General features: G+C 42.0%; 1 protein-coding gene across 2 annotated transcripts in view; it reads left to right on the top strand.

The window, feature by feature from the left end:
• Ccdc141 (coiled-coil domain containing 141) overlaps positions 1 to 27830 on the top strand; it is a 147812-nt gene that overhangs the window by 8570 nt on the left and 111412 nt on the right. For both annotated transcript variants that reach the window (XM_041639829.1, XM_041639830.1), the window contains exons 3-4: positions 21393 to 21584; positions 25203 to 25311. In XM_041639829.1, the coding sequence (XP_041495763.1) occupies positions 21393 to 21584; positions 25203 to 25311 (301 nt within the window). The remainder of the gene's footprint in view (positions 1 to 21392; positions 21585 to 25202; positions 25312 to 27830) is intronic.

The raw sequence follows: 27830 nt of genomic DNA, 5'->3' as shown, positions 1-27830 counted from the left end.
AAATGGGGGAAGAAAGCCGGAACAGTCTGGTTTCTATGGTTCCAGAACTTTGGATTCCTCTTTACCATTAATGAGAGTAAACACCCTAATCTGTCCCCAGTCTTACTGTCAGCTTCCCGATCAATATGGAGCATTACAGGGAGAGGGTAAGTGGATTTGTGCCTTGGAGTGCCAGTCATGGAAATCATCTGATGAATTTTTTTAGTGATCATTTTGAATGAGGCCGCTGAGATAAGGTAGGGGCCGAGCAGAAATTATGGAGAACTTCTTTTAAGCTTTGCTGTTGAGAAACTTCTCTACTAAAATACACCAACAAAAATTCTGGCAACCATGGAACATTTAAATTTTCATGTGTCATCGACAGTATTCTAGTTGGCAGGTTGTTTCCTCTTCTAGATAGTCTGTTCCAGTGACCAGCGTGTGCGGCAGAGTGACGTAGGAGGCTCGTTTTGAATGGCGCTCTTTTGAGCTAGAAAGTGCGTGGATAATCTGGGAAAAAGATGCTCTTTTTTTTTTTTTTTTTTTTTTCGAGACAGGGTTTCTCTGTGGCTTTGGAGCCTGTCTTGGAACTAGCTCTTGTAGACCAGACTGGTCTCGAACTCACAGAGATCCGCCTGCCTCTGCCTCCCGAGTGCTGGGATTAAAGGCGTGCGCCACCATCGCCCTCTTATAAGTGGAAGTGAGAGGTTATCTTTGCCCATTTGTGACCATGGACAGAGTAGTTTAGAAAGAGCAGACACTTATGTGTCACAGCTGAAGGGAGCCTGAGTTCTGTTTCCTATATTGTGCCTTATGGCAGCCCCATGCGAGGGACAAGAGTATGGTGTCTTCATGGAGAGATGGAAAGAAGGCAGATAGCAATAAATTGTCTCCCCTTCAAGCTCCCTTACAGGTACTGGTATTAATTCATGTGTAGAGCAGAGATCCTATGACCTAGCCTTTTCTAAAAGGGCCCAGTTCCTAATACCACTGCATGGAGGTTTGTGCTAATAGGTGAATCTGAGGGAACACAATCAAGCCATAGCAGAAACGTTAATTTAGTGGATTCCAGAAAGTCCACGATTTGTTCCCATGAAACAGACTTTGAAAGTGTCTATTAAGCCAGGCGGTGGTGGCGCACGCCTTTAATCCCAGCACTCGGGAGGCAGAGGCAAGCGGGTCTCTGTGAGTTCAAGGCCAGCCTGGTCTACAAGAGCTAGTTCCAGGACAGGCTTCAAAGCTACAGAGAAATCCTGTCTTGAAAAACAACAACAACAAAAAGTGTCCATTATTGATGAAATATTCACGCAAGCTCATTTTTAAAGGCACATAAAGCATAGATGGGTGTTGTTGGTTGTTTTTTACTCTCACTCATTTGGCTCTTTGGTGCATACTCTTTGGGGGGGGGCTGCCTCCCAGTTCCCAAATAAATCATATAGAGGCTTATTCTTACTTATGAATGTCAAGCCATAGCTTGGCTTGTTTCTCGTCAACCTTTCTTAACTTAAATGATCCCATCTGCCTTTTGCCTCTGGACTTTTATCTTTCTCTATTCTATATACCGTTCTTTACTTCCCGTGGCTGGCTGTGTAGCTGGGTGGCTGGCCCCTGGAGTTCTCTTCTCACTCCCCTGTCTCTCCCCAGATTTCTTCTGCTGTTTACTCTCTGCCAGCCTCACTCATCCTTCCTCCTACCTTGCTCTTGGCCATTCAGCTCTTTATTAGACCAATCAGGTATTTTAGACAGGCAAAGTAACACAGCTTCACAGAGTTAAACAGATGCTACAAAAAAAATAGTGCAACAGACCTTTGCATCAACTAAACAAACATTCCACAGCACAAACAAATGTAGCACATCTTAAAATGATTTTCCACAACAGATGGAGACAATTATGTGGGCACAGAGATGGAAGATTCTTAGCTCTTGGTTCAGGAGTAACTGCTGGGCTCCTTGGGCAAAGCTGAAGTTCCTGTGGGGATCACGAGTCACATGACATGTGTATCTCTACACCTGCGTATCCTGGGAAATCAAGCGGCCCCTGACTCAGTAAGACAGAAAGGCATCCTCATTTCTGCAGGGGACAGACTGTGACAGGGTGTAGCGGATACTGGCATCCCTTCTGAGAATCTGGAAAGATCTAGAGCACAGCATGATTCTGGGAGATTACAGGTGCTTTCGAGTCTTTGGCCCTCCTCTGATGAAGAATGAAGGTCTATGTCCCTCCTCTCCAGAGGACCCAGACTTCCTCCCTGCTTTGGCAAACAGAATGAAGCTGGATTGTTGTGTGGGTCCCAGCTTCAAGAGACTGGCTACTCTTGGCCTTGGCTCCATGACTTAGAACTGTGACATTTGCCACAGGTGAGAAATCCCAGCAGCAGTAGAGGCCCCAAATGGAGATGCCCTGGGTTCCTGGGCATCAGGTCTGCTGATATCCCAGCTGACGGGTAAGCAGCTTGCCAGTCTGTGAGGGAACTACTTTGGGAGGAGACCCTCCAGCCTCAGTAGAGACCCCATCTTGCCCGTGTGGAGTCCAGAATGCCTTCCTCACCTCCTTCCCTCGCTGGGCAAAAGAAATGACTGCTTCAGGCAACCTGAAGATGGGGTGACTTGTGGTAGAGCCACAGAGAATGAGGGCAGAGGCCACCAGCAACTGTCACATCCTCTAAGGACAATGAAGGGAGCACTCATGCGTGAATAATTACAACAGAGAAAAATGAGAACTTTTATGGGGAAGGTGTTGAGAAATAGAACTGGATCTCTCTAAAAGGGAAGCTGGCATAAGTAATGGGGTAAATGGCACTTCTGAGGTGTGTCACTCATTTCTTAAAAATTGGATGAGTGAACAGGCATCCAAAGACAATATCTGTGATGATTCTCAGCTGTTTGATGTACATCCCACTACAGCTTCTGGATCAGGAGAAGGAGAGTTATATCATAACTTCACATACAGAGATATGTACAAGATACTGTATGAGGAAGAAGGATTAATGCTGTCTGATAAATCACATAACTGTGATGGAGAAGGTGGTTGATACTGCCTAAGAAGTAAATATGAGTGATCGAGATGCAAATTTAAGGGCAAACCATGGAGTGGGCAAAAAAAGTATTTGCAGCGTAGATGACAGTTAGCAATGTGCCTGTCAAACTCTAGCTAGAAGCTGACAGGTCCTTCTGGTTAGAAGACATCGCTATGCATTCTACTTAACTGAAAATGAAGAAATTCTTTTCTCTATTTTAAGTCCCTTACAGTGCATGCCTAGTTTGTGTTAGCCCAGATGCGTCTTTGCCTTTATGTAGTGCAATTATGTAATAATGTCTAAACGTACAAAGCTCAAGGTTTCTTAAAGGGACTTGCTTTCTCATTATATAAGAAATCTGTCTTGTCAGTCATTAGGAGACTAAGGTGAACTGTGACCCCTACCTCCCAGTCTCTGTACTGTAGCATGGTGGTGTGTGAAATTCTAATCTCTTTCCCAAAGCGGCCTACCTGCTCACTCCTCAGAATTCCTGGCAAAAGTTCATTCATCAGGAAATTAAAAAACATGTTAGTGGAAACAATATGGAGGGTGTTCTTTCTTACTTGCTGGAACTTGGAAACAGTTAAAAATCAAGTAAGTGGCCAGGTGTTGGTGGTGCACACTAATCCCAGCACTTGGGAGGCAAGGCAGGTGGATCTCAGTGAGTTTAAGGTCAGCCTGGTCTACAGAGTGAGTTCCAGGACAGCCAGGACTATTTTTACACAGAGAAACCCTGTCTTGAAAAGACAAACATAAACAAACAAACAAACAAAACCCCCAAACCAAAAACAAACGAACCAAACAAATAAAAAAGTAGTTGTTTTATCACGTTTTCCTCCTCCCCTCCCTCTGACCTCTCCACCTCCTGGGGGGAGACAGTGGTTGGGAGAGCATGGCCCAATGGGGAAAGCAGAACCCTGGCTTTTCAGCCCCCACTATCCACCTCTGCCACTAAGCTGAGCTAGGAAAGGTAGACATCAAAGAAGGTGACTCGGTGACTCATATCATATGGATGGGAATTGAACTGTCTCAGAAGAAAGTCGAATGCCCTGTCCTTAGACAGGGAACAGAAGAATCGGATACCTCAAATTCAATTTCATAGAATGTATGTTTTCCCTCGAGTCAACTCAAACACACCCTGAGTTTTCCGTAATTGGAACTGAGGAATGCAAACGACCCAAGGCTATTGCTCACTGCTCTCTGAGTGCCTGAGTGTTTTTGGTCCAGTGGTCCCATCAGCCATTAAACTTTTATTAATGTGTTGAAGAGAAAATGCTTTGCTAGAGCGGCACACTTCCTAGAGCAGAGATAAATGGGAATATATAATGGGAACTGCAAGGGCAAGCTTCATTTGTAATTCAACATGTTGAGGGGGCATGTGTAAATTTTAGTATGTTAAATGCTTATCTAGTAAAGAATAAATATCCTAAATTGATCTCAGCTTAAGAGACTAGAGAAATAAAAGCAAATTAAAACCAAAGCAAGCAGAATGGAAGGAACTACAAAGAACAGTGATCGATGCAATTGAAAACAGAAACAATAGAAAAATCGATAAGCCAAAAGCCAGCTCTCTGGAAAGGTCAATTAAATTGATGAACCTCTCTAGCCAGACTAAGAAGGAAAAAGAGAGAAGACAAAAATTACCAATATTAGACATGAAAAGTAGGTCTTACTGTAAATCTCATAGTCATTAAATGTATAATGAGAAAGCGCCAAGAACATCTGTATGTACATGAATCCAGCAGCTCAGAGGAAATGAACCGAGTCCTCGAGAGCATAAATTACCAAACCTAATCAAAAAGCAAAGTAAAAAGAAACAAGTGAAAGTAATTTAATAATATGCTTAATTTCCTCCAATATACACAAAATATTATCATTTAGCCAGTAATCATGGTAAGATTACAGATGAAATATTCTATCAAAGTCCAGTGGGATACGGGAGTTCTAACCTACCCATGCAAATGATTAGTGGCTACCCCGTGCCCATTGGTAGGTTTGGAGAATAGAGGAGTCTACCTCTGGTGAGGTCTTCACCTTGTTTTCTAGCTCGAGGGGAAGAGAATGGGTCAGGGCATGGAAGTTCCGAAGAGGACAATAGTGACTGGATAGCTCTGCCGGGGACATTAGTTTAAAAAATGGTAGATTATCTCCAATGGTCAATTTTTATTATCATTTAAGCAGTGTTGTCAAATGAGGTCATAGGAGGAATAAAACTATTTTTCTAATGTAATATTTCGAGACTGTGTGTGTGTGAATGTGTTTGTGCATGTGTTTGGAAACCGATTTTTGCTTTAAACGGTAATTTCTTTAGAACTGGAGAGATGGCTCGGTGGTTAAGCAGCGCTGCTCCTTCAGAGGCTAGGTTAGGTTTCTAGCACTCAACATCTATGCCGCTTGCTCTAGATCCAAGGGATATGGTGCCTCTGTGGGCACCCGCACTCACCTGCACAGACTCCTAGACCTGCTCAGGTATCTCCTAGACACACAATTTAAATTATAAATTGTAAAGCAAATACAACGAGAGTTTGAAATAGTGAGGAGAAAACTGCATTGCTCTAGTTTGAAAAGCCCGCAGCAGCAGACAGCAATGGAGTGGTGTGTTGTCTGGTTCCAGCTTCTGGAAGCATCGCTACACTTTTCATTAATGCTTTTACATGTAATTAATTTGTTGTCTGTTGATCGTTCATGGCTCAGATACTGCTCAGTGGATTTCTCATGGTTCTATTATGTAATGATGATGACATTAGAGACTAAATGTAATTCAGACACTAAAAATAACTGGAAGAATTTCTTAAATATATTATGCTTAATGATGGTTAACAGGTCATTAACGATTCTGCTACATGAGTGATGAGTATTTAATACCTACTAAGGATGTCCTCGGAGTGTTTTGTATCGCTTAATTCGTTTATAAATATTTCCCATCTGACTGGTTTTCATTCATACCATATATAATGGTCTAAATTCTGAACAATAGGGAGTAGTACAAATATTGCTGAAAAATATGGTGTCTAATAACTGGCGTGTTCCATCTATTTTTTCTTTTCATTTAATATTTTGGGCTTGGGAAAGAAGAGATCAGCCTTCTGGGTATCGCACATAAAAATAGGGTAAAAACTGAAGTATTTGGTGAAGTCTCTCAACCTGGCTGGCAATAGTATCACCTGGAGGCTTCAGAAGTGAGTTGGTCCTCAGATCCAGGCCCCAAGCTGTGTACCTGAGAAAATGATTAGGAAGTCAGGAGCTAAGCTGGGTTTCTTTTTCTTGGAAGAAAAGGTGCTTTCTGCATCACCTGAGACTTACAGCTGGTCTACAGAAGGATGTCCTTGGCAAAGGATGGAGGGATGGACCATTTTCAACTCTCCCATCCTCTGCAGTCATTCGTCAGCAGGAGCCATTCCTTCCAATAGTGGAGGTTTGGTTCAACTACAGCAAAGCAAGCAAGCAAATAATTAAAACAAAACAGACCCTACCTAATCCTTGAAATAATGTCTTTCCATAGCTGCTAGAATTTCTACCAGATTGTAGTCCTTTGTGTATTGTGAGATAACCTGTGTGTACGTGACTCAGGGTTGCTGCACAGAGGGTTATGAATGCAAAGCGTTCAGTAAAAAAAAAAAAAAAATGACATTTTGAATTTTGCAGGAAAATGGATGGAGCTAGAAAACATTATTTTGAGTGAGGTAACCCAGACACAAAAAGACTATTATCACATGTTCTCACTCATAGGTGGTTTTTAATTATAAAGCAAAGAAAACCAGCCTACAAACCACAATCCCAGAGAACTTAGACAACAATGAGGACACTAAGTGAGACTTACATAGATCTAATCTACATGGGAAGTAGAAAAAGACAAGATCTCCTGAGTAAATTGGGAGCGTGGGGACCTTGGGGGAGGGTTGAAGGGGAGGGGAGAGTCAGGGAGAGGAGCAGAGAAAAATGTAGAGCTCAATAAAAATCACTAATAAAAAGGTTCCTTCTCTTTTAAAAAGCCTAAGAGGTAGGAATGACTGCTTCCTATATTCATGCGATGTGTACCAATCATCCTAGAGATCCGGCACTGAGTATTCAATACTTAAACCAATCTTATATGGTAGGAATTATTCACACGTATAAGATGCCTAAACAGGTTATACCAGACTGTTGCTACCCCATTTTATGTAAGGGGATATTATTAATATCCAAAATGTAGGAACTGCAAGGTAATATATGAAAAGCCATATGTTACAAAGTGCGGACGGGTGGCTCCATAGAAGGGATGGCAGCTCAAGAGCAGAGAGTATTTAACAGTGCTTGGATGTGGAAGACAGGGATGAGAGCTGAGAGTCAGTGACTGAAAAAAATGAAATTATGAAATTTGCAGTAATAGTATATTAAATTAGGTGACCCAGACCCAGAAAAGCAAGAATCACATGTTATCTCTAGGTGAAGGTAATAACTTTAATGTTTAAGTTTATGTAAATAAGGAAGCATGAGGGTAGGCATAGAATACTTAGCAAGGTAGGAGACCGGGGAGCAGGAAAACAGGAGGTATTGGAAAAGGTTGGGAGGTCCAAAGGTCACATAGGATATTAAAAATTGAAAGTTCTACTAGAGGTGGGAAAGATAGGAGAGGGGGAGGGGCAGATGAGTGGCAGAAGAGGAAGAGCAAACCCAAATTCTTTGTATGCTAATTTTTATGAATATTACTTGTATGAATAATTTGGTATTTGGTAGGTATTTGGTAAAGTCTTTTATATATTTTAAAATTAAAAATAATTTTGAGTCAAAATAACATTGCAGGTTAGCAGGTCAGCAAACACTGATCAGCTACAAGATCAACAGCGCTGTGGAAATAAATATAAACAAGACGCACAAAGGCTCAGAAAAGCCCTGTTGCGAGCAACCAAAGATGAGATTCCACCGGTGCAGAAGAGGTGTGCTAGAGCCAGAAGACAGCGTGCAGTGGGCTACAGATCGGATTTACTGCTAGTCAAGCAGGGCACAGATTGGACAGCATGGTTTCACGACAGTTTGCTTTGCAATTATTTACAGGGTGCACTTGAATGGAAAATTGCTAGACTTAAATATGTAGGTAGAGTTAACATTGGGAATTTACACTCCCGCTCTGAGGGAGATAGCAACATGGATCAAATTTAAAAGTCTTTGCGAGTGTCGTTAGCACAGTATGTTTGGATAGTAGAAATGATGTTTTTGCCAGTGAATTATAGACAAGATATTTTGGTATCAATTTATTTTACATAAAGAGCAAGAGCATGGTCAAGGATTATCTCACACCTTAAGCCTGTAGGATAAGAAGAAAAAATACCCCACTGACACCATTACATCGCTGTTCATTTAACATCAGAATAGCTGATATGCGTGGTGCTCTAGAGAGCAGTGCTACCGGTTGGGATGGTCTCGGGCGTAATCAAACCCACAGCTGCAAGTGCCGAGCGAATAGAATGAGCCATTTCCTGATGTCTGACTGCTCTATTCACAATAGCGAGGGAATAGAAATAGCCTAGACAGCCATCCATAGATGAGTGGGTACCTAAAATGTGGTGCATAGACACAATGGAATTTCATTCCACTCTAAAGAAAAATGCTCTCGTGAAATTTGTAGAGAAAAAAAGGATGGAACTGGAAAGTATTCTATTGCGGTAACTCGGGCTCTGAAACACAATTGCTATGTGTTCTCTGCCATGTGTAGATCCTAGCTTCTGTTTTGCATGTCTGTGCATGGGTGCACATGTGTATGCGATTGACCCCAGATGTCATTACTCTGATATTGTCGTCCTTGCTTTTTGAGATTGTTTTCGTTGGCCTGGAGCTTCTCCAAGTAGGGTAGGCCCGCTTTCCCATAAGACCCCGAGAGATACCTGCCTGTTTCTTCCTATCCAACCCAAGGATTACAACCACACCACCCATACTAGGCTGTTTTATATCGGTTCTGGGGATCAAACCCAGGACCTCATGCTTATGCAGCAAGCACTTTATCAGTGGAGCTATCTCCCTTGGCCCAGCTTGGAACTCTGTAAAATATGTGCTTAGTTATGTGTGGATGAGCCCATGAGAAGGGAAGAGAGGTATCGAGGAGGGGGACGGGTAGGCTAGTAGACACATGTGACCTGAAAGTGGAGTGGGAGATTTTGGGGGGGGGGTGAGATAGGGAGAGCAGGGGTTTGGTTGGAGAGGGTCAGCCAAAGCAGTTCATGCTCTTTAACAATAAATTTAGGAAAGACAAGAGATGAGACTATGGGAAATCCTAGGCAAAGCATCCGAGTGTGAGGGAAAGGAAATTCCTAGATAAAGATATGAACTAACATTAAAAACAGTAGCACATCGGAGGTGCCTAGTGTTAGATTTGAAAGTCAGAAAATGATTGCTCTCCTGGAACTCTCTAGAATATTCCTTTCTTCTGCTATCGACCATGTTCTCCTCCAAGTGCCTTTTATAGCTGGTCATCTCCCTACAGTCCGCTTCAGTATCTGTTTCTTGAGAGCCAGACTTGTTTCATGTTGCCTTGGTTGTGGGACTGTGAACGCAGCTCCGTCTCTGAGTCCTAGCCCTGTGTTTGCATTATATGTTAAAGAAATGAGTGAAGGACTGAATGAACACATATCCACTCTATAGCTAGGCAAAAGAGACATACGAAACAATCAAATCCGGGTAAAGAAATACACTAGAGACGGCTGGAATGGAGTTCACAGACCTGCTCTTCTTGAACTCCCCAGTCCCGGGGTTGGAAGAATCAATTATTAATGTATGGAACATTCTAGTTCCTAAAACACATGGTGGGACTGATTAATTATTAATACTATTAGTGTTTCTGATTTGTATCATTATTCTTCTAACCGAGCTGGAGGATGGCTTTCCAAGTGAATTATTGATACCCTCATTTCAGAATGCCAAAGCGGCCTCCCTTGTGAAGTCTTGGCTGAGCTCTGGCCCGCTCTCTGCCCGCCTTTTCCCACAGTGCTCTGCTGGAGCTTCTCAACACATACTTGTATGCAGTGCCTCTCACCCAGATGCTGGGTTCGTGTAAGCCGTGGCTGTGTAAGAAGAGGCAAGCCTGGCTTACACAGTGTTTGCACCCCCGCCACCCTGTGCGCCTGAAGAATGCCCCTTCCTTATCCCATGTGGGGTAAGACGCTGGTTAAAGAAAGGTTTTCTGCAGTTGGTACCCTTGGCTCTCACATTTAGAGTTACTTGAATATTTATGGATGTATATACTTCTCGGAATACGGCAAGTTTTCCTCTGGGTAGAGGTGATACTAAGTTATTATCTGGTGACCTTTTATCTAAGTCAGTTGTATGAACTTTGAATCTGCATCATGACTTATGGATGAAGTTAACTCAGTGAGCATTTATTGATTGTTCTGTGTCAACTGCCTTTCATACGTTAAAATTAAATTCAAAGATGAAATGTATTTATAATTTTTAATGCATGATTTGTTCATCTTTAAAATAGCCGCCCGAGGTTAAGTCTATAAGAGACAGCACCTTAGTGAGGGAGCCTGTTAGATTTTCCTGCCCAGACACGGATCAGTGTTGTTGTATTACGATACCACCTTTGGGAAGTTCCTAGTCCCACACTGCCTCAGTTTCCAGGCCTGTAAGTTTTCAGAAGGTAGATGTGAGGATTCTAGGAGCTGAAGGATTTAAAGCATCTAAGACAAAGGTTACATACAATAAGTGTTGAATACTTGCAACTATCACTACTTTACTCATTTTCTTCTAGTTTCATGTGTTATGTGGTGTATGTGCGTATGTAGTGTGCATGTATGGATATGTATCTTTGTATGTGTGGGGCACATATGTGTGGTACAGGTGCATATGGAGACCGCCAATGAGCAGAACCATCAATTGCTCTTCTACCTTTTCCAATGAGGCAGACTCTCAGGCAAACCTAGAGCTCGCTGATACAGCTCTTTCTAGCTTGCCAGCTTGCTCTAGGGATGCTCCGACTCCACTTTCAGAGGCTGGAATTACAGACAGGAAACTACGTATAGCTGACTTTAGGGGAGTTCTGGGGATCCAAGCTATGGTCCTCATACCTGCTTCAGCAAACAAAACACTGAGTTATCCCTATAGCCCCATCAGCATTTTAAAATTATTAGTTCATCAATTTTTATATGATGTAGAGTGTCTTGCCTGCATATATGTATGTGTCTCACATGTGTATCTGGTGCCCACAGATGACAGAAGAGGATGTCATATCCTTTGGGACTGCAGTTACGAGTTACAGATGATTGAGCCATCATTAGGTGCTGGAGATTGAACACAGATCTCCTGGCAATGCAGTCAATGCTCTTACTGTCTGAGCTACCTCTCTAGTCCCTTACACTATCAGTATTTTAATCCTGCTTAGATTAAACTAATGCATGCTCCAGATGAGTTATTAGTCCAGTTCTCCGGGTTAAGAAGCACCTGTCCTGGAAGCCCAGCCTGTTATGGTTGCCTTTGTGCCATACAGGGCTCAGACGCAAGCCCTTCAGTCGTTGCCTTGAGTATGAGAACCCACTCACTGAGGCAATGTGTAACAGCGACATGACTTTCTCCTCTCCTGATTTGATAGGACCACTCAGTAATAGCAATGTCACAGCTATGGGTCTTCGTATGATGAAGAGGAACCAAGTTGCTGTAGCAAAAGAATGGCCGCATTCTAGCAGGCCAGAGTCCGTTCTGTCTGCCTGCTCTGTGCTTGGCATTGCCAAGGACATGAAAGAAATGTAACAGACACTCTGGGCTGCTAGGAGTTTGTAATGTATAATGCATAGAGGACAAAATGACCCTGTTAGGCCCATGGAGCAATTAAGGAACTGCAATCACAACATCAAGGCTCTAGATGATTAATTAACTCCCCAGATGAAGGATGTTGATAGCGAAGGCAACATAGTTGAGTTTGGGGGAGAAAAGAAGTGAATTTAGCTGGAATGGTTTCAGGGAGCTTGGTGGCATTTTAAGGACAGCTTTGAAACAATGGGGTTGTCAGGGTAAGTGGATAAAAGAGAAAAGTTCCCGGGAGGGAAGGAGGCCGCACTCAGGTCCGAAGTGGCTGCTTCCGTTTTGCTGTGTTTCTTCCCGAGAACAGAGGCTAGCTTATTACTTATGTTTATTTACTCTTCCGCTTGCTACAAAAACTTCCTGATGTTCTAGCTTGCATCATGTCTCAGAGAATGTGTCATTCTCTTGATTGTTTTTGTTTTTGATCAAGCCTGAAGGGTTCAAGTTACCCAGAATAACACACAATGGTGTCCCTGATAAGTCTCCAGGGGTCTGTTGTTTCCAGTCCCACAAAAGAGCATAGAACCGGAGGCAAGGTAGGAAAGCCTAAACAAACCCAAGGGTAGGGAAAGCTCCCTCAGACAGCAAAAACACCATTAAGAATCTCGGTGCTACACCTGTAGATGATTCCTAATTACATTATTTACTTCAATTCACAGAGCGGGCCTGGGAGAGTCATTTATATGCAAATGCCAGGGCAGAAAAAAAATTAAGAAAATGCATTTATGAAAAATAACGGTGGAGAGGTTTGGGGTTCATTTGAAATGTTTCTAAAATACCGGCTTTTACTGCTCAAAAGAAATGATTTTGAATAACAATTACAGTGCAGCAAATGGAGAGGAAAAATACCTGATTTTATTTACATTTAATTATATAAGGTCTAAGCTTTGAAAGATAAAAGTTGCCGCGCTGTCATTATAATTGAATTGTTTGTAGTTCTTTTAGCAGTTCTGGTTTGAAAAATGATGCAAAAAAAAAAAAAAGTCCCTATTTGCTTTTAAATCCAAATGGACTGTTCCAGTCGGGCAGTGTTAGAATTTCCCAGGGTCTTGTCTGTCTGTCACTGCTTTGTGGCTGACACTTCCTGCTGACAACAGAACAATTTGATATTTTACTGACTTGACTCTGGCACAGGAAGGCCTGTAACGAAAGTGTGGCCGCACATTCTGAATTACCCCCAGGCTTTCAGGTGAGTGCTACTGGAGGCTTCCACCCTGGGCTTGGTACTCAGGGCTCTCCCAGCGGCCTGGTCAGAGCAACACAGCTCTCAGACTGGAGGTGAGACCAAAATCAGAGTCAGACCTTTGAGTCTTGTGCCAATCCAATGAGGGGCAGCCTTACAAACAGGGCGTGGCTTGATACCCCGAGCTCACGGGTGCTAGGCTTTTCTGACCAGAACTAAGAGATGGTATGTTATTTCTCTTTGACCAGAAAAGGATTTTGAAGTCAGACAGTTGTCTGCACACAACGCGCATGCCCTCCATGTCAGTACGGCTTACACATGAAGGCCAAACGGGCAGAAAGGGTGAAGGAAAAAATACAATTCCTGTAAAAGGAAGTCTGTTATTTCCACGGTGTTTACTCCGTTTTAATATACTTTTGTCACTGTTCTTCCCAGTGATAGCACTGAGTTGGCTGAGCTGTGCTTGGCCGTCTCATGCAGCCTGTAATGCAGAATCCCATTTTAACAGCATTATGAGGAAGGCAGTCTTCACGCCTGTTTCCTACCTGTAAAAACAGAGGCTTGGTGAAGTACAGATGTGGGGTGATGGCCAGAGGCCCCCCTATGCTTACCTGCTCATGTGTTTCCTGTCCAGGCCCATATGAGTCACACATTCCGCTCTCATTCCTTTGGGTTATCACCAAAGTGCTCTTGTTTGCCTTTGAGTCGAGGAACAAACAGTCCTGTTACAGTTCACCCTTGTGAACTTTGCGCCTTCCTTGTCACCCGACTCTTTAAGGGAAAAACCTGGTCACCCTGGCAGCCCCAACAAGCTAGACTTAGCCACAGTTCCCAATATCAAAATTAAAAAAAAAAAAATTGTAATAGCGAAAATCAGAGAAAAATGGTATATTCAGTGTGGCCATGTTGAGAAGATGAACATTAAGGGGACAGTGACCCCCATAGCTGTCTTCAGAGCACTGACATAGATTCAGATTTGAATAGAGAGGCAGAGTACACATGACTAAGCAGCCTGGATGGGGTTGCTTCTCCCTATCATACTGTCCAGCCTCTAGTGTCTCCTGAACTCTGCAATCTCTTCCTTTGCTTTTCCTTCCCAGAGCATGAACCTTCTGGGGAACTTTTCATTCTTTGAGGGTCCTTGTGTTTCAGTAATTTGACAGTTTAAGGGAGAAGAGTATACTTCTCTTTAATACCCTTCTGTGGCAGGCTGGGCATGCCCTGTTCTTGCAGTTCAATTTGTACCCACGCTGGATTATTTTCCAAAGTGTGGGGATAGTAATCTGAATACTTAAAGAAAGCCCTCAAACTCAAACCTTCCCTGCAGTAGCCTTTTTGGCCTTTGCCAGCACGCAGGAAGGATCCTCCGTGAATGTTGGGCTCTGCTTCAACTCCCTGGATCACACCACACGTTTGCTTCTTTAATCTCCAGCAGTTAATGCTTTTGCGGCTGCCATCAGGACACACTGAAACCTTGACCCTTAAGCAAACATTGCACATTCCCGGACAGTACCCTGAAGTCTTTACCTTTAGCTACCAGGGAGTCATGAAGACTGAGTACAGATGAAGCAGCCAGACTCATTGCCCAGGCTGCTTTCTTGAACGTTGTCTCATTTTGGTTAGATACTAAGGCGCAATGTGGTGTAGAATCTTTGTCAGTGGGGAAACTGAATCTCAGAAAAGTTAGGGGGCTTTCTAGCCTCTAGAAGTCGGTGGAGCTGGGAATCCAACCTAGGTTTGTCATGATTTTCCTCTGTGCATGGCCCAGAGTTTTCTGCACACACTGGACTCAGAGGTCTCATTCTGTCTAGATAAGGCACTTAGACTATGGAAAGAGAGCCATGGCCCATTGCAGGTAGCAACAGAGATTCTTGATTTCCAGCATGGACATCTGCCCTAGCATAGTGTATTCTGGTCCTTAGGGCCTGAGGTATATTTGACCCAGATGGGGACTGTACATGTGTGAGACCATCATTTTAACAACTAAATTATATAAAAGCGATGCTTTCAGATCTTAGCTCTCAAGCTTCTTGGATTGTTGAGGAGGCCAAAAATCCATACTTGCATTTGTACTATGGAAATGTGGTCTAAGGAACTCTGGATTCTAAGTGATGAGGAAGGCAGTCATCATTGCTAATCAATATGAGGCCATTTTCTCGTATTGTTCCTATGTAAATGATTCTCCAGGCACTGTGGAATAGCCAAGCACTGTCCTGATGCTACTTGAATTTTCATTATAATCAGTATTGATTGTTAAAGTATAATTGCCTGCTGCAGAATGTTCATTCTGCTATTCTACTTTTGTGAGGCAAGGTATAAATAAGAGAACAGGAAAGAAAACACATAATGGCTTATAAATAACCTTGCTTTCATATGTACTGCTAAATGCTTTTCTTCCTTCCTTCCTCCCTCCCTCCCTCCCTCCATTCCTTTTTCCCTTCCTCTCTCCCTCCCTCCCTCCCTCCCTCCCTCCCTTCCTTCCTTATTTCCTTCCTTCCTTCCTCATTTTTTTTTTTTCCAGAAAGGGTTTCTCTGTGTAACCACTCTGGCTGTCCTGGAACTCTCTCTCTGTAGACCAGGCTGGCCTCAAAACTCACAAAGATCCACCTGCCTCTGCTTCCTGAGTGCTGGGACTAAAGGTGTGTACCACCACCGCCTGGTGGTAAATACTTTCTGTAGGAAGAGTTTGTAAAGCAGCATTGCTTCCAGGAAAGATAGACATCCTTAGGGCTGAGAAGCTGCTCTCTCATTGCCAGTGTTCTGTATAGGAGAATTAAAGGCTACAAGGACATTTACTTTTTAAGACAAAAGATGCTTTGCTTATCAGTAGTATAGGCCGTGAACATATTCTGGAATCCCTGGGTGATTCATCAAATATTCAGAATATTTAGGTAGAAATATTTGGAACATACATTAAATATTTTATTGAGGTTTGTATTAAACATTTGGCTCAAGTGGGACTTTTGTTATAGAAAGTTGAATCGGCTTGGTGGGCACAATGATCTTCTTGTGTATGTATGAAGGGGGGGTGTATGATACAAACATGAGGGTTGTGAGTATGTGCTCCTGTGTGTGCACATGTAAGGCCCAGAGCAGCATGTTGAATGTCTTCTCTTGCTCTCTGCCTTGTTGCCAAGAGACAGGGTCTTTCAGTGAATCAGAAGCTGGTTCTTCTATAGGCTGGCTGATCAATACGCTCTCTAGATCCGCCTGCCTCACCCCACCCTTACTGGAGTTACAGGCACATACAGTGCTGGGGATGAGAACTCAGGTCTTCATGCATGCAGAGCAAGCACGCTTACCCACATGCACCATCTCCTCAACCACATTTGTATTTTAAAGATTTCCCTTCTAAGGAATCGGTAACCAAAAACATTGAAATGACCTGTCTTTAAAAGATGAATTTCGAAACACTGATTTCACTTGGTTTTGCTGTTTATCCCTTGAGGCAGCTTCTTCTTGACGTTGAAAGATTATACTGTCAGAGGAGCAGCACAAAATGAACAAGGCAGGCCTCATTTTCACTCAGCAATCTACAGAAAGCGTGAGGCGCTCACTCCTGAGTGTGTGCACGGTGCGATGCTACATCCAAGAAAGGAAGGTGGGAAGAGACAAAGGCAGCCACAAGAAAGAGGAATTACTATTGGCTAATGTGGGAAGAGGGCCTCATGGAGGGAGCAGAATTGACATTAGACTGGAAGGCAAATGGAGTTTTAAATAAGCAACAGCAAACATGGGGAATGTTCTAGTTAAAAGGGACGGCAAAGCCAGTGGATCCCCAATGCTGCATGCCAGAGATTGACAAAAAAATAATTAAACTTAACTACTTACAGTTCCGAGAATGTTCATTATTCTTTGCTTCCAAAGGTCCTAAACTAATTACTTCCAGTTCCCTTGGTAAAACTAAGGTGATTTCTATAAACAAAAAGATTGCCTGTCTCTGTTCCAGGTAGACTACCCTGTCAGGTTACATATTCGTGATGCACCACATGTATTTGATCTTTTAGTGAATTGCTATTCAGGGTACCATTTAATGCTCCGCTGAAAAGGAAGTCTGTAATCTTTTCTGTGCTCCGTGTGGCAGCTCAGGTGGTTCAATGACCATAAAATATGCTCTACTTAAAGCTGACTATTGCGAAGCCACACTTAAAGAGATAGAGTGCCTTTTTGGAGACACGCGGAATAGCCTTGGTTTTCCAAGCTTCTGCAACCTAAAGGGAAAGTAGTTCCTTTCAGCGACTCTTTAAATAACAAGCTTTATGATGTTGGCCAGAATGTCTTTCTCTGATCCAATTCCAAGATACTTTCCCCGAGTTTAATGGCCAGCCAAGTGGGAAAGGAAAACTTAAATTAAGCTGGCCTTGACCGAGTCCTGAGGCAACTCATTTTTCATGAGTTGCTCGTCTTAAAAGTGCCATAGCTCATTGTCAACACAAAGTCTGCTTATGCTGTAAACCGGACACCCCATTTGTTCTGTGAAACAACTAGCCTAAAAAATCATATTGCTGCTGCTGTCGATTAATCTGAGTATTTCATTTAGTGACTACCCTGAGGCTTTGTCAACTTGAGAATGGATTCTTCGTATCTGTGGCTTCTCTGTGGGTCCGTTCCACCTTGGCTGGAGGTCACAGAGTTTGGGCCTGTTCTTGCTCCTTCAGGGTTATTGACAAGAGGTCTGACTTAAGGTGTGGCTACTAACAAGATATCTTGACCTAGGCTGTGGTAACTTGGTGTTTGGGGTATTAAATGGCCCATAAAGGTGGATCCATTCCACCTTGACCAATGGTCAGAGAGTTCAGGTATATTTCCTGCTCCTTCAAGGAGATGACAGGAGGTTTGACCCAGGGAGTGGCTGCCTACAGGAGGCTTGGCCTATGTGATTGATGCATGTCCTGCTTAAACAACAGAATGCTTAACTTAGGGAATATCTGCTTGATGCTTCAGGTACTGAAGAGGTAATTGCTTTGTTTGTTCTTTGTATCATGTTAAAGCAGACACCCCCCACTTTTTGGATTGGGGTATATAAGCATATAGAAAATAAATGTGGGCAAGTTCAGTATTCACCAATTTACCCTCCCGGTTCTAGTCTGTCTCTGACTTTTTCTTCTGGATCTCTAGTCTGTCTGCCGGGCATTTCTAATCCACAAGCCCTACCCTGAAACATGCAGGCCCCATGAGGGCTGGACCCTGACACTTGTTTTCCAAAGTAAGGACAGGATTTGTGTTTTTTCCCTGTAGACTTTGAAAATGGACGAGAAAATGTTGTCACCTTAGACAGTGTCTGCTTTTTCCATGTGGTATTTCATGCGACCTTGTATCATTTTTGTTGACTTAAAGGTGACACCAAAGCTAAGAAAGAGCTTTTCTAGTAAATCACATATAAGGAAGAAGGAATGAGGGTCTGGGAAGACCACAGAGAAGGCTCCAGAGGGGGCACCCAGGGTATATAATTCCCAAGGGACTCAGGAAAAGTGACCATACAAAGAAGATATACTTGCAAGGGGAGTTATAATCAGGAAGTAGAAGTCCTTGGTTGTCTCCAGTGTGCAGTGGGATGTATGGTTCCCTCACAGGGTGTCACAGCCAAAAGATGCACTTAGAGTGAGTTCTGAGCTTACGAAGAGAGTCAGCTATTCTGAGTATCAAGAAAGTAAGAGCTGGGAAAAGTTCAGGATGAGTGAGATGGCTCGGCAGGGAAAGGATTTTCAAATAAGATGATGACCTGAGTTCACTTCCTGGGACCCCCTGTGGAGAGAGAGAACCGACTCACTCCCAAAAGCTGCCCTCTGACTTCCCTAAGTTCACCATGCCACACATCTGTCCACTCACAATAAATAAATGAATGCAGCACATTTTTAGAGTTTAAAATAAGCTAGATAAAATTGAAGGATGGATAATTACAAGTATTAAGTATTTATACCATGTAGCAAAATTCCAGAGAAAGACCATGTTCATGAATGTAAAAAAAAAATCTCAAAATATTACTTAAAATTACAATGAATTCTGTTTTGAATTGTGGGCAAGAACACAGGGAACAAATTTTGTAGCTGATGTTTAGCAGGAGTTGGGCTGTTCCTCAAACTTCATCACATCTAGCACCTTCTGTAGTTTAGAAAGATAAGGTATCATCAGATTTGAAAACTCAGTCTACTCAACATCTAACCTTCTTTCATCAAGCTGAGCCTTTTCTTCTGACTGGAGCCAGGATCCCAATGGTTCCCACTGAATAAAAGTTTGCAAGCATTGGAGTAACACGTAAGCTCATTCTTGGCCAGCGATCAAAGACATCAAGAATTTAGAGTCATTTCTCTCGCTTGTTGATTCTCTCATGGTTAAGGAAGGAACTGGATTAGAGTCTGACAGTCAACAGTGGGTATCAGATGGTTTCTAGACTGTAACTGGAGGCTTCTCTCCTGCCCACCAGTTCCCAGATATCCACTCTGAGGCTAAGTATTAATTATAAACTGTTTGACTGATGGCGCAGGCTTATTACTAACTAGCTTTTACATCTTAAATTAACCCATTTCTATTCATCTATGTATTGCCACGTACCTATGGTGCTACCTTACATTTTGCTTCTCCAGTGACTGCTGGTATCTCCTAGGCTCCACCTTCTTTCCCCCTTTATCTTTACTTGGATTTCCTGCTTGGTTTTATTTTGCCTGGCTCTTGGCCAAATAAGCTTCTTCATTAAGCAATGTTAATAAAACATCTTCACAGCATACAGAAAGGCATCCAACATCAATAACTGTTCCTCATGGAGAATACATTTATATTTATACATACAATAATCATTTTATTATAGAGGATTAATAAAAAATTGAAAAACAAAAGTGAGTGATTAAGGCATGTTTTTGAAAAAAATTTCCCTAAATATGTTCTAGTATATGTTTTAAAAAGTGAATATCTGTATTCACTATTGAGGAATATTTGTATGTTACTTTTATAATCAGAAGAAACAGTTATATTTTCAGTTGTAAGCCCAGCCTTTAATGACTGAACCATCTCTCCGGCCCAGAAGAAACAGTTATAATTGCTATATACTTGAAAGTGGTTTTAAAAGGGTAAGGCCCTAAATTCATTCAGGAAAGAAATTTGAGGGTCAGGTAAGACCCACAACTCCAATGTCTTGACCAATGGGGAAAACTGTGTAGACAAGTGAGCCGGGGGTGGGGGTGAAATAAAGAGAGGTGTGTGACTAGGAGGGAGAGAATTCCAGGCTGACTCATGGATTATTGTCTATAGAGAAAAGTATTACAGAAGGAGTGGAGAGAGGTGAGAATGGAAGTCAAATTCTGTACCAAGGCCTGATTTGCTCTGACTGAGTTTTGCCTGCAAATCAGTCAGAAAGATTTGCAAGTTGCTGAGTGGCACAGTCCTACTTTCAAGTTAGAAAGATCCACATGGCATTGCCACACAGGAGGCTTGGGTGATGAAGAGCCTGGAGTAGGAGCATGACAAAAAACACGGGGGAAAGCCATGATGACCAACAAGGCAGGAAGCCATGACAACCAACAAGGGTTGGAAGTCATAATGGCCAACAAGGGATGGAAGCCATGACAACCAACAAGGGATGGAAGCCATGACAACCAACAAGGGATGGAAGCCATGACAACCAACAAGGGATGGAAGCCATAATGGCCAACAAGGGATGGGAGCCATGACTACTAACAAGGGAGTAAACCATGACGACTAACAAGGGAGGAAACTATAAGGACCAACAAGGGATGAAAGCCATGAGGACCAACAAGGGAGGAAACAATGATGACCAACAAGGCAGGAAGCCACGATGACCAAAAACGGATGGAAGCTATGAGGACCAACAAGGAAACAAACCAAGGTGTGAGGTGGAAGCCAAAAGGAGAGGCTTTAAAAAAGTGGGCTATGCTAATGACTGGATCTTGGAATTGAAGGGAGCTGAGGTGGAGCAGGGGGAATGAAGGTGATCTTTGACAAAGCTGTTCTGGGTAGTCAGGTGAGCAGTAGACCTGGTGAAGATGGTGTGAGGAGGTTCAGTTTGTTCAGTTAGAGAGAGTTGCTGGAGAAGATTTTCAAGAGTTTAAAAGTCAGGAAACAAGTCTATAGAGCATGTTCGTAGGTAAAAGAGCAGAAACATTCACATGGAAGCAAGAGGAAATATGATTTGGGTTTATGAATTACAAAATTATCTTCTAGCTGGGTGGTTGTGGCATGCCTTTAATCCTAGCACTTAGAAGACAGAGACAGATGGTTCTCTGACAGCTCAAGGCCAACCTGGTCTACAAAGCTCATTCCAGGACAGGCGCCAAAGCTACAGAGAAGCCCTGTCTCGAAAAACAAAACAAAACAAAATTAACTTCTAGACTCCTGGATCACATATTCAGGTATTTTTGTGTTTAAAATGGGGTGCTTTGTTTTCACGCTGGACGACACACTGACTGTACCTTTTGTTCTCTTGGACTTAGGCCTTGGAAGATCGTGTATGGGAACTTTTACAAGAAGCAGACAGGACAGCGGAAGCTAACAAGGCTCAAAGTCAGGTGTATGATGCCATGGCCCAGACTCTGGGTGAAGCGTGGGCAACCCTGGTCTCCATGCTTGAGAAAAGAAGGGAGCTCCTTGGACTGACTTCAGAGTTTTTTGAAAGTGCTTTGGAGGTTGGTGTTTCAAAAACCATTTGCTTCTCCAAATCAATGCAAATAACTAGTACACTCAAAAATATTTGACTTCTTAAGCACATGTTATATGAGTGTTCAAAATGGCAGAATAACCAAGATGTATGCAACACATTTAGTATATTTTGAGAAAATAAAATTAATATTTTAAATATAAACCATCAGTCGTATAAATATAGATAGTTAAGTGGAACTCTATGCCCCTTTGATCTAGTTCCCTCTTTAGAAGATAGTAATGTAGTCATGGAATCTGGTTACTCTTATTGCAGATTATTAACCAGATTAAGTAATCTGGTTACTTAGTAGGCAATGCTGATGTGGAGGATTTTATTGGCTAAAAGTCAGAGGATAAGATTTCCTCTGCTCACTTGAGAAATTAATTACAAAGTATTTCATAGCAAATTATCCTAAGGAATATAGGTGAATTTCTAAAGTTTAAACCTATCTAACTGTAGTAAAGGAAGAACAAGACCCTACACTTCAGAGTGTTTACTTCTGTAGTTAGTAGTGTGACCCTGAGACAGTAGGGCCTATAAAGAGGTGGACCAAGGCCTCATACAATAGCCAGCTTTACCCAGAGCCTAAAAAGAGGTGGACCAAGGCCTCATAAGAACAAGCTGCATGTGGTTTTCCATAGAGCCATATGATTGACAGCTGAAGTAAGCAAACCCCCCCCCCCCATCTGCTCTACCTGAGAGTAGCAAGAGGACACTGTCCAGGAGCAGTTCTGTGCTCTGAAGACACCGAGGTTACAACACTCATGTCTTATTTTCTTGGAATTTTCTTCCAAGCACTCAGCGATCTCCTCACACAGCTCCATTCTTTTACTGTGTTCCGATGTAGATGAATGGTCACTGAATTCCTTCTGTAATTTTCTTTAGTTTACTTATCTATTTATTTATATTTTACATTTTCTTCTTTATGGAGATTTTAGATTTCAAAATATGAGACCAAACATTTTCCAAAGATGTATATTTTTTGTAAAATACTTCCTGGCAATTTCCCATTTTAACTCCTGTCCAGCGGCACAGCCTGCTCTTGCTAACAACCAAAGGCTACTTCACTATGATAGAACTCTAGCTTTGAAAACCATGGCATTCTTAGGAGTTAAATCTGGAGTAATGACCATAAAACTTGACAACGACAATCTCATGCACCGTGAACTCACTCAGAAGAGGAACCAAACCCTTACTGTAGCTTTCAAGAGTCACATGTCACAGTTGACCCCATTTTACAGGCCATCTTGGGTGTGGGGTTATATGATCTCCTTTCTTGAAAGAAGAAATAAGGCAGCGGAAATATAATCACAGAAGCCAAATTGCAGCGCTAGCCGATTCATCCCATCCTGGTAGGAGGGGTAAAAATGGGACTGCCTTTGAAACCCAGTACTCCTGAGCAGAGCAGATTATCTCTTCCTTACATTCGGCTCAATATTTGTTTCTTGGTGTAGTTTAGTGTTAATGCTAGCTAATTTTCTCTCTGATGCGGAAATTGCTTCTAGATATTGCAAGGAGTAGAAGGAAATACTAAGCCAAAGCAGATTAACTAGGTGCTCTTATCCGTTCACTTGAGTGAGCTTTTATTGGCTCTAGGAAGATGACTAACTACGCCTGTTAGCATGCTTCCCACGCCTTGAACCCCTCGCATTAAGTGGAAGCAGAGTGCTATGGAATCTGCAGGCTGCTTCTCCGTGGCAAAGCAGTTTCAGCAATGAGAAAAAAAAGATGATGAAATTAACTTTAACTCTTGTTGAAATCCCCCACTGCTATTTCTACTCTGTTCAAACGACAGAAAAAAGAAAAGTATAAGTTTTAGATGGGAAAAAAATCCACAAGGGAAGAGTTCATAAATCAAGGAATGTTAGAGCCTCGTTTGTTTACACTTGAAACAATTTGCCTAAGAATCTGAAAGAGAGATATAAACTATACCATGTAAACTTTCTGTAATGTTCTCCTGGAAAACAACAAATAACCTATAGCTTTTTTCTCTTTTGAAGATTCTTTATAAAAATAAGTTATGAGAGCATGCATGGATGAAGGAGCAATGTGAACACTTTGTGTGTGTGAGCCCCTGTAACTAACCATGCCAGAATGTAGAATTCTAAGAGAAGTTATGATGGGCTGGATGGTGGTTATTATAGGATAGAATCTGACCCACAGGCTCAACTGTCACGTGAGGGGCTTCTCAAACACTGCTGGGGTTTGGGAACAGTGCAGCTGAGTGACAGTGGCCAGTGTCCATTAGTGTGTCCTACAAGATGGCAGAGGCCTTCTGTGTTTTTCAAAGGGGACATGCTCACCAGCCCCTCTCACCATTCCACACCACTTAGGGCTGCAGCTGTTGTTGTAATCAAAATATGATACAACCTTTTAGCCAAGGGCTTTCCTAAAGTATTAGCGATCACCAAATTCAAAGATGATATTTTAGAAAAGCAAAACAGGGAGTCAAGTGCAGTGGGAGGCTCCTTTGTCTTTCTCATGGATCCTTTGCCTTTATTTTTCATTCTAAATCAAAGGTGAATGTTTTACCATGTTGTTTATAAACAATGATAATACCTACCAAACATAGGTGCAGAAACCCATCAACTGATGGTCACTATGGGGAAACTGTAATAGAATATTTGACTATGCTTTGCTCCCACCTAAAATTTATATTTAAGATTATCTCTCTGGGGCTTTTATCCTAACTTCACATATCTTTTCATCTCAAATTTACTTTTAAAAATGTTTTTAAATAAAATTGCTCATATTGGTCACCATTGGTGTGTTTTATTGTTATACACCCTCCTTTGAAGTGGAGAAATAGTCCAGTTTTCATTTCTGCTTTATCCAGTCTCATTTTTAGTTATACAAATGAGGCACAAATACTATTGACACAACTTCAAATCAGGTTATCAGTTAAAGATTCCAAAGCTAAAGCTTGCCTCCTCTCCCTCCTCCCCAGTCACATCCCTTCTTATAAAATTAACCAAATTGGTACATTTCTTTTTAGTTCCCATCTCTTCTTCCTCTACATGTGTGTACACATGCACATGTATGCCCGAGTGTGTTTTCTTTAATGACATTAGACTGTTAGTCGCAAATATCTATAGTCTCTGCCTAAGTTTAAACACACAGAGGAAAAAAATAACACAATATTTACCTACATATTCTCTATGTTAAATTTACTTGTGATTTTATGGATTATTGGTTAGCCAATCTTTTGCTGATTTTTGCCAGCAAGTTTTATGGCTATTCACTGAGAACTTACCTTAGAGTATTGATAGTTACTGAATTTATGGCTGTAGGGAAGACAGAATCTGGAAAAGATAATTTTAGTTGAAAAACTTACTAGGTACTTGAACATAAATAAGGTGGTTTATTTTTTAGCATATATAATGTATTTCTAGTTAGAAAAGAAATAAAAATGGAGGAGAAGCCATGGCATTTTGTAAATTTAGTACATGAAAATTCATGCATACTATTCTAGATTAGAACATGCTAACATATATCTTCCCATCATATTGAGTCAGCTAGGCCATTAATGCATGACAAAAATCCATAAATATAATAAATGTCCCATTGCTTTGTATCATTTTAATGTCTCTCTATTTTTTTTCAGTTTGCTGTAAAAATAGACCAAACTGAAGCATTTCTGCAGAATCCACATGAGTTTGAGAGCGCGGAGGCCTTACAGTTGCTTCTTCAGCTTCATGACCGCCACGCCAAAGGCAAGAAATGGCTATAGGTTCTTGTGAATGACAGTATTTGGAGATCTTTCTGCTGTTTATTTTGTTCCAAAAAAGATAAACAAAGCTTTGCTTTTGGCCACCTTCTCAAAGAGAGTTCTAGCTGTAGGTGACACTAGGGGAAGTTTAGCTGTGGGTCTTGTAGATCTCCATCCCTGAGAACAGAGGCTTCCTCTCTCCTGTGCAGACCTCCATCCCCAGCATCCAGCATCCAACCAGGTGCGCAGTCCCATGGATCCTTAAGCTACACTCACTGGCTGAATTCAGTCCATGTCCCATCTAAAGGTCGATAAATGCAAGCCAGCCTTTAGACACCAACTGTGAGTGAGGAAGACTCTCTTTCATCCTTACAGTTAAAACAAACAGGGTCCTTTTCTGGATAAAAGTCCAGTAAAACATCATGCAGAATATTTTCTGCTCTCAGAGTTTCGAGTAGCAAGAGTTGAATTGTTAAAACAGAGTGTATGTGCCAGGGCCTCACCCGGGGATCTTGAACCTAGCCTGACTGGTGTAGGGAATGCGTCACCTGTGAAGATAATGTAGATAAATGGGTGAGGATGGTGTCTTTGCCTCTTTGTAATACGTTTTTTTTTTTTTTTTAAATTCTGAACTGGATCTGAGTTAAATGGTTCATAGATTTGTCACAAGTTTCGATAGTTTGTTTTGTTTTATTGGTTTTATAGACAGACTTTCTCTGTAGCCTTTGTCACTTTTAAATTGACTTTGATCCCAAAAACATTTGATCATGCTAGAAAAATAGAACAAGACTAAAGTAATAAAGTGTGTTTCTAAAGACACACACACATACTTTATAGTGCTCTCCAAAATCTCTATAAAATAGTTCTTCATTATTATCGCTTGCTGCAAGTTTCCCAAAATAAAGTGATTAATAACAGTGTCTCCAGTGTAAATTTTGATGGCGGCCTACCAAATGCAGGGATGGATTTTTTTCTGGTGATTTGTCCGCCACACCTGTCACTACAAGATACAAAGAGCAGACTCAGCACTAAAGTGTCAGCTGGCTGTTGGCTGTTTTGACATGACCACAGTTATGTGGCTGGGTCCCCTGGGACAGCGCTGAATCACCTAATATTCCTGCTAGAAGACTAGAAGAGAGTCCAGTCCTGTGGTCTCAATGCAGTCTCCCCCAGCCAACATGATCATCACACAGCAACTTCACTCGTGTAGTTTTACCCTGTGGAAGTGGGGCCTTTCCCATGAATCTTTGGAGCTGGAAGAGGAGACAGACAGTACTTATATTCCCCTTTCTGCTTCTGCTGGCTTCTTCAGATGTGACAGGATACGTAACACAAGGAGCAAGCTGACATGTCTTTCTAAGGAAGCCTGAGGCTATACTGTCCTGGCATCCAGCTGACAACGAAACCATGCCTTACTTTTCAGTAATCTTTGCAAGTCTACTGAGCGGGCTCTTGGGTTGACAAGATGGCTAGAATGCTAGCGGGACACAGGGAGCACACTTTGTCTTTGGTGGCATAAATCTTGGCATCTTTTTAAGCCCCTCTGCGTGTCACTTGAAGGATTGTAGGAGACAGTGATCAGAAGAGCTGGTTCCTAATGAATAAGGCCCAGCGGTGCCTTCAAGAGCTTTGTTTTTATAACATGGGAGTTATACTAATCAGCCAATTAGTGGGATGTGGTCACGATGGAATGATTTGAAGTGCATATTAATGGATGAGATTTCTGATTGCTAGTCAAGGGCTTTGTATCTATCATCATCGTTAGATTTAAAGGAATAAAATGTGAGTCAACAGTTCCAATAAAGTTCTTAGTTGGTGAGCAGTTGAGGGGTATAGGAGTGAATGCCATGATAGCCAAATGTAACTGGAAGCTATGAGGAAACCACCTCAACTTTTCTTCTTTAACTTCACCTGGGTGACCACTGTGCTGTGGCTTAGGTCAGAACAGGGTGACTGGTTGGAGTTTCTGGCTTCTAGAATGTTCCACCAGAGTATAATGCTTTGGATAGCTGAAGACTATCACAGCCTCAACTGTTTCCTTTCCTTTTGAGCTAACCTTGTCTTGTTAGTCTTTTAGGCTAACCTTGACTTATTAGTCTTTTGAACTAACCTTGGCTTGTTAGTCTTCTTCCAGAAAACAGTTTTCTTTTTTTAAAATTTATTTTTATTTTATGCACATTGGTGTTTTGCCATGGGTATCGGGTCCCCTGGAACTGGAATGACAGACAGTTGTGAGCTGCCATGTGGGTGCTGGGAATTGAACTCATGTCCTCTGGAAGAGCAATCAGTGCTCTTAACCCTTGAACCATCTCTCCAGCCCAGAAAACAGTTTTCTGGTTACTTTCCAATCTTTTCGTTTGAATTCAATGACATGAAACAGTGTTTCTGAAACAGTTCCTGGTAGGGAACCCATGGTCCTGTCATTATATTGAACTGGAGTTAGTGGCAAGGGCAGCTATTAGCCAGGTAACCATACACAACTGTAATATTGTAGCCAAGATAAGCGTTATGAATGAAAGTAAT

This window comes from Microtus oregoni, unplaced genomic scaffold (genome assembly GCF_018167655.1).
Source record: "Microtus oregoni isolate MIOR12 unplaced genomic scaffold, Mior012 000060F_ref0000265, whole genome shotgun sequence".
NCBI classification, from domain to species: domain Eukaryota; kingdom Metazoa; phylum Chordata; class Mammalia; order Rodentia; family Cricetidae; genus Microtus; species Microtus oregoni.
The sequence above is the reverse complement of the archived record's forward strand: the minus strand, read 5'-3'. Positions and strand labels throughout refer to the sequence as shown.